This window comes from Leptosomus discolor, chromosome 2 (assembly GCF_034619465.1).
Source record: "Leptosomus discolor isolate bLepDis1 chromosome 2, bLepDis1.hap2, whole genome shotgun sequence".
Classification (NCBI taxonomy): Eukaryota; Metazoa; Chordata; class Aves; order Leptosomiformes; family Leptosomidae; genus Leptosomus; species Leptosomus discolor.
In genome coordinates, this window is record NC_141392.1 from 126,472,961 (window position 1) to 126,479,792 (window position 6,832).

At 63.2% G+C, this 6,832-nt stretch overlaps 1 protein-coding gene across 5 annotated transcripts; it reads right to left on the reverse strand.

Moving 5' to 3' along the window:
* Positions 1-307: 307 nt before the first annotated feature.
* STMN4 (stathmin 4) lies at positions 308-6,538 on the reverse strand. 5 transcript variants are annotated; one of them, XM_086461716.1, is made up of 6 exons: positions 6,493-6,538; positions 3,268-3,318; positions 2,748-2,843; positions 1,723-1,928; positions 1,339-1,530; positions 681-824 (listed from the first exon to the last, which is right to left on the reverse strand). In XM_086461716.1, the coding sequence occupies exons 1-6, from the start codon at positions 6,536-6,538 to the stop codon at positions 681-683; spliced, it is 735 nt and encodes a 244-aa protein (XP_086317842.1). The 5 variants fall into 5 exon arrangements, with proteins under 5 accessions (XP_086317846.1, XP_086317845.1, XP_086317847.1 ...); XM_086461720.1 differs by lacking the exons at positions 681-824; positions 6,493-6,538 and adding an exon at positions 308-367 and having other exon boundaries at positions 3,268-3,280; XM_086461719.1 differs by lacking the exons at positions 681-824; positions 6,493-6,538 and adding an exon at positions 308-367 and having other exon boundaries at positions 1,723-1,931; positions 3,268-3,280.
* Positions 6,539-6,832: the final 294 nt, after the last annotated feature.

The following is a 6,832-nucleotide window of genomic DNA, read 5'->3' on the forward strand; positions in this document are numbered from 1 at the left end:
TTTCCCCGGGCAGGGGCGGGGGGCCACCTCCTCCGCTTCGCCAACCCTTGGCTGTCTCCTTTGGACCTGGTTGACGGGCAGCGCGCGAGACCCACCGAGGAGGTGGGTATCCCGAAGCCGGCACCCTCCCGCCCACCCTTTCTCCTCCCTCCCCACCCTCCCCGAAACGAATAGGATGGCTTCACTGGTCAACTCTTTACATTCACGAACAAAGAAAGCCGAGGAACTTCCACCCTTCCACCATCCGACCTTGCGCTGCGGCAGCCTCCGCCACCTCCCCGGAGCTGTCAGTCCAACCATCGCCTCTTTACCTGGAGGCTTCTTCCTTGAGCTCCTTGTTTTTCCTCACTTCTTCCGCATGTTTATCCTGTGGGAGGGGGTAGGAGGGAAAGGGGGGGGGGGGGGGAACACACACGCGTTAGCTCGACGGACTTCGGGGTCCCCACGGGCAGGCCAGCGGCTTCGGAGGGGTTCGAAGGCACGAGGGTGTTCGCGAGGTTCATCCCCCGAGGGACACCACCGATGGGTCAACAGCGTCCTCTCCTCCCCTGGGGTGTTTTAAGGACTGTGGAGGCACTCAGGGACAGATTGTCCTCGCCCTCTAGCTAGGAGGTAGACGTCAACCAGACGGGATGGACCGGGAGCCCCAAGGAGATGGGCTTAGCTCGGATTGTCCTTCATTATCTCGTGCTCTCTGCCTCTGACCCAAGGCTAGCTGAGGCGTTTGGAGAAGGGCACTGGGCGAGCTCCTTGCAGAAGGGATGTTTTGGAGGGAGCTGGAGGTGGTGAGGGTGGGACCTTCCGTGCTGAGGTTGGGAACAGACCTGCTTCGGGGAGAGAGAAGAGGTCTGCACAGGCTGGCAGGGTGGAAGCATCTCCTCTAGCATGGCAGCACAGACCCCTCCAGCTCCTCCGGGGAGCTGACAGCTCCATGGCCTCTCGGGAAGTGACCAGGGGACGACCTGCCACCCAGGGAGGTGGAAAAATTACAAGGGGTGGGTCAAGGCCGTCATGGCGGGGCACGGGGAAAGCGAAGGCCTTGCACGTCTGGGGACGAGATACGGGTCCCAGCTCTCCACCCGCCAGCCACTCGTGAGCCTACGGACACGTCAGGCCCTGTGGGGCCCCAGGTAGGATCCCCCACCCCGGGCGGGACATTGCATTGGGGTATCACTACGTGGTGGGAAGGGAAGAGGGGGGGGGGGGGCCACTTCTGTGCTGTCCCCAGGGGGTAATGCCATCCCAAGAGCCATGCAGGGCGCCCAAGTGTCCTGCGACACCCTCCTGGACCGGTGTCCAACCACGTTCCCCCCCCTTCCTCCCTCCCCAGGCTCTCACCTTCTCCTGCAAGCGCTCCAGCATGGCTGCTAAATGGGCCTCACGGTTCTCCTTGTTGGACTCCATCTTCTGAGCCAGCTTCTCTTTGGCCATTTTGATGAAGTTGTTGTTCTCCTCGATGGCCTTCTGGATGACCTCCCGCTCGTGCTCCCGCTTCTCCGCCAGATGCTTCAGCAGCTCAGCCTCTTGGTACTGCACAGGCAAAGCGGACACGATGGCCATGTGGACCACGAGGTCCCTTCCCCTCCTGGCCAAAACTGCCCTCTCCAAACTCTGCGACACCCCCAAAGGGGATGGGTGGAGGTACCTGGCCGAGTGCAAGGTTGCGTGTCCCCGCGGTACGTCCCCCGTGTCGCACTGTCACGCACGAGCCACCAGACCTACCTTCCTCCTCTCCTCCGCCGCCTCCAGCTTCTTCTGGATCTCCTCCAGGGACGGGTCACGCCGCCGAGGCAGGGAGGCGTTGAACTCAGGGATGCCATCGAACGATGGGGGCTTCAGGATGACCTCGAAGGACTGCCCCGAGGTGCGCTTGTTGAGCTCGATGACCTCCATATCGGAGATGACACACCAGGTGAGGTCTACTGTGTCTGCTGGGAGACAGGCACGGGCTGACCACCGGCACGGGTGCATCCCACCCCTTTGGGCTAACCATCCCAGGGCCACCACCTTGCCTGATCTCCATGCGTGCCACCCAAATCCCTGCATCCCACCCTTTTGGGCAAACCATCCCAGGGCCACCACCTTGCCTGACCTCCATGGGTGCCACCCAAATCCCTGCATCCCACCCTTTTGGGCAAACCACCCCAGGGCCACCACCTTGCCTGACCTCCATGGGTGCCACCCAAATCCCCGCATCCCAAACCCACCCTTGTGGTTCAGCCCCAATGGCGTGGGTTGGGGTAGGGACTTCAAGACACCCATCCAGGGGGCTGAGCTGGGAATATTAGGGGGAGCTGAGGGGCTGGGCATCCCCTCAAGGGAGAGGCGAGAAAGCAGGGCAGAGTTCAGCCTTGCTTTGGGGACTGAGAATGGGACCATGAAGCCCCAATCCAGCTGCACATCCCCCCTGCAGCTAGCCAGGAGGAGCCCCCCCAAGGCTGGGCATCCCCCTCCATCGCTGCTGTCGTCTCTGGACTCGCTGACATGAATCACTCTGAATCACCCGGCGCTGTTCTGCCTAAAAATACCGAGCCCACGCCCCGGCGCTTCGTGCAATGGAGCCGTGGTGGAGGGGGGGCTGCCCAAGTCCCCCACCCCGACCCCAACCCAGCCCCCTGCTTCTAGACAGTGCCAGCAAACCATGGGGGCACCTCTCTGGGTTTGAGGGCAACCCCGTTCACACCAAAGGGGGGTGTCTGTAGACCCGCCCCCAACCCCATTCATGCGCCCCTCAACCAGGCTCCTACCTTCGTACGTGTACGCCGGCTTGTTCAGGGGGTCCGAGAGGAAACAGGAGCAAAAGAGGGAGACTAGAGGCAGCTCCTTCATCTTCTCTTTGTAAGCTGGGAAAAGACGGTGGGATTGGGGTCAGAGGGGTGGTGTGGGGTCCTGCCAGACATCCACAGGAGGGACTACCACGTGCCAGGGAAGGGCTGGGATGGGGATGGTGGCTGGCACCGAAGTTTGCCCAGCTATTGCAAGCGGAGTGGCCTGGGTGGGGCAAGCAAGGCGTGCGAAGGGGAAACTGAGGCATGCTGAGGCCACATGGGTTACGTCTGTCCTGGTGTGTTAACCACATGCTACTGTCACCACTGGGATGCCGTGAGCATCCCGCGGGGGTTAGCATCCCCAGGGAGGTTTGGATGGGGCCCCGCTCAAACTAGGGGTGCTCCAGCATGGGGGTTGGTGCCAGGGTTGGGTACGTGGGGCCGGGCAAGCCGTGCTGTCCCCCCCGTCCCCACACATCGCCCCGTGATGGTGCCGTACCAGCCAGAGTCATGGCGTGGAGATCCTTGGGTGTCTGCAGCAAGAGGGTTCCTGGGGGAGGAAAGAGTCAGGATGAGTGCGGGGTGGCCCGGGAGCTGGGGGTGTCTCCCAGCCCTGTCTGGCCCCCGCCATGGGACATCTGCCCACACATGGTCTTGCTGGGGGTGCTGCGGTGGGCACACGCTGGGGGCACGGGGTGGGCGCGCACTGATGTGGTGCGATGGGCAGGAACTGACGAGATGGGCACACACTGGTGAGATGGGCACAAACTGGTGCGGTGTGATGGGCACGAACTGGTGAGATGGGCACGAACTGGTGAGATGGGCACAAACTGGTGAGATGGGCACGAACTGGTGAGGTGGGCACACAGATGTGGTGTGATGGGATGGGTACATGCTATTGGGATGGGCACAGGCTGGTGTGATGAGCCCTCACCGGTGTAATGAGCCCTCACTGGTGCGATGAGCCCACACTGGTGTGGCGGTGACGGGCACACTGGGACGCTGTGATGCCCACTCGCGTGCGGGAGGTGACGAGCTCACACTGGGGAGGTGTGATGGGCGCACAGGCGCGGGGTGGGATGTGACGGACACGCACTGGGAGGGCGTGAGGGACACACTGGGGCGATGGCAGCAGCCGGTGGGGCGTGCCTGGCACACACAGCCCTTCCCCGCTCTGCCCAACGTCTGCGCAACCCACACGTGTGCACGCATGTGCCGGCAGCAGCGCACACACACGCACACACACACACCCCCCCAGACAAGTGTGACACCCCCCCCCCCAGCTGTGACCCAAGCCCACCCCTGCTGCCCCCCCACTCGTGTTTAGAGAGCCCCAGCCCTCAGCTCGCCCCTTGCCAGACCACACGGAGAAGGGCTGACGCACTAGGACCCCCTTCCTCGTCCCACTGGGACCCTCTCTGGGGTCTCTGTGGCCGTGGGTCAGGCCTGGGGGCATCCCTGGGACCCCCACCCCCCCCCATCCCTGGCGTGCAGAGCCCCCTGGGTGAGCGCAGGACCTGGCATGGGGCGGCAACACCCAGAGACTCGTTAAAACCCAGATAAGCCGGGGCCACACCGCACCACACCCCCCCCCTTTCCCAGGGTTTCTGGGGGACACAAACGGGGTCTCGGTGGCATCAGAGGGGTTTCCCGCTGGAAAGGCCCTTCCCAGCTGTGCCAAAGCAGGGGCTGAGTTTGGTTTTGGGGATTATTCCCAGCTTTTGTTTCTAAGGGGGGGAAAAAAGCATCCCTTCTTTAAAACAGAGACTCTTAAATCCTTGTAGCCCCCCAGGGAAGGGACAACCCCACCATGGGCACCCCAGGGCTGTCAGCGCACTGCCAGCCCCCGCAGCTGCCACACACCCCGCCTCAGCTCGACCTGGGGGGTCCCAAGAAATCCCAAACCCCTCGTTTCCCCCTCCTGCTGGGATCTGACATAAGGATCACGCAAATAACCCGCCCGCAGCTGCCAGGGGTTGGTGGCGGGGAGCAGGGACAAAATTTGGGGACGCTCTGCTGGGGCCACCTTCCCTGGAGATGCTCCCTGGTTGGTTTTTTTTTTGTTAGGTGACCCCCTGGAGGTAGGGCTGGTTGGGTTTGGGGGTTACCCAAGGGTGTGCCCCCCCCCCACCAAGGGCTTTCCTTCTTGCCTGGCTTTGCCCTCGGTGGCTCTTGCCGAACGCGGTGCCAAGGCAGGGTGGGGACGCTCGGGTGGCTCGTGTGCCGACACGAGGCTCTGCCTGGAGCTCATGGCTCCCCGCTCCTTGTGTTACCACCCAGCCCCCAAAAATCCTCATTTTCCTTGGGATTGCAGGGTGGGAGGGGGGATCTGGCTGCGTTTCATGCGACAGAACCCTTTCTTCCAGGCATTCATGCCCCGGTTGGAGAACAAAATGCAGCGATCGGACCCAAAATGGGGAGGAGGATGGGGTCCATCCCCCCCTTCAGTGATGCTGGTGGCTGGTGGCGGTGTGGGGGGGAGGCGGGTGGTGGAGGGAAACCCCTCCCTACTGAGCTCCCTTCCCTCTCTGCTTCCCAGCCCCCAGGGCTCCCCGACCAGCATACCCAGCCCAAGGGGAGCAGGGTGTGGTTGGGGCCCTGCCACTGCTGTCACACACCCCCACCCCCACCCCCCCCGGGTGATTTCTGTCCCCTCTGGGCTGAAATCTGTCCCCCCGCAAGCTGAAACCTCGCTCGAACCCCCCAGCGCGGAGAGGCTGCGGGAGCGATCCCGCTCCCGGCGAGGCACACGTGGCAGGGAGGGGGCCCGAGCCGACCCCAAAGGGCTACCCCCCCCATTTCACACCCTGATCTCCGCTGGAGATCCTCTGAGACGGTGTAGGGACACCCCCCCAGCCCCCACCCCCCACCCCCCATCTCCCATCTCCCATCCCCTTCCCTGGAAAAAGCACCCAGCGATGGAGGGAGAGGATGGAGAAGCGGAGCGGGGGGCGATGTCTCCACTCCCTCCCTTGAAGCTTGGGAAGCAAGGAGTGCTTTTCCCCCCTACTGTCCGGAGGGAGAAGCAGGATGGCAGCTGCCTCCTCCCTTCCTCCTCCTCCTCGCTCCCCCCCCCCCCCCTCCCCCGCCCCCTCCCTGGAATAAATATTTCAGCGCCTGCTAAGAGCAGGTCACCTCCGCCAGCATCTTGCCACTATCAATAATTCAGGCTGGTCCTGGGTGGGGGCTCCGCACCCCTGCACCCACATTTTGGGGTGGGGTGGGGTGTCTGGGAGAGGCTCGCACATACCACCACCCCCCCGGGGGGTCCTGAGCACGCTGAGGGTGCGGGCCCCCCCCGGGGATGCTGGGGTGAGGTGGAGGATGGTGAGCCCCATCCCTGTATCCCCCTCACCGGGAGGTGGGGGGGGGGGGGGGGGGGGGGGGGCGGTGTCCGTGCCTGCTCGGGTTTGGGGAGGGGGAATGGTGGGAAGGGGAGGGGGGTAGCACCCCAAAAGGAGTAGGGGGGTGGGCTAAGGAGTGCCCCAGCAAGGCGAGGAGGCTGCTGGAGGGCTGGGGAGGGGGACAAAGAGGGGTGCCTCGGCCAGAGAGCGACAGCCAGGGACCCCCTGGAAAAAAAAAATCCCCCCCAACCGCTCCCCAAAAACTTTTCAATCCTTCGCCTTCCAAAAAAAAAGACACCCCACCCCCCCCTTTCCAAAAAAAAAAAAAGACACACACACACCCACACACACACCCCCACACCCCCACCCCCGACACTCACCCCACCGCCGGTGCTTGGGCTGCTCCTCCGCGCTCTCCGGGCTCATTTAACGCGGGTGCGGGGGTCTGCGCGGAGCATCCCACCCGGGGGGCCCCCAGCGCCCCCCATGACATCACCTCCCCGCTCAGCCATTGGCTCAGCCCCGCCGCCGCCTCTGATTGGCCCAGGGACCGTACGAACCGGGTACCAGCCCGGTGACATCACGCCCAGCAGCTATTTTCGGGCTGGGCCTGGGGAAAAAAAAAAATAAATAATAAAGGGGGGGAAAGAATTAAAAAAAAAATAAAAATAAAAAGGAGGAAAAAATGGTAAAAGCAAAGGGGGGGGGGAGGCGAAAATG

What these genes read in the sequence shown, in the direction of transcription:
- STMN4 (XM_086461716.1), bottom strand. Translation starts at nt 6,538, where the DNA reads ATGAGCCCGGAGAGCGCGGAGGAGCAGCCCAAGCACCGGCGGTGGG. An exon ending in CCACGCCATGACTCTGGCTG is followed by an intron (nt 2,844 to 3,267) that starts GTACGGCACCAT and finishes GTCTTTTCCCAG; the next exon opens with CTTACAAAGAGAAGATGAAG. An exon ending in GCCGGCGTACACGTACGAAG is followed by an intron (nt 1,929 to 2,747) that starts GTAGGAGCCTGG and finishes GTCTCCCAGCAG; the next exon opens with ACACAGTAGACCTCACCTGG.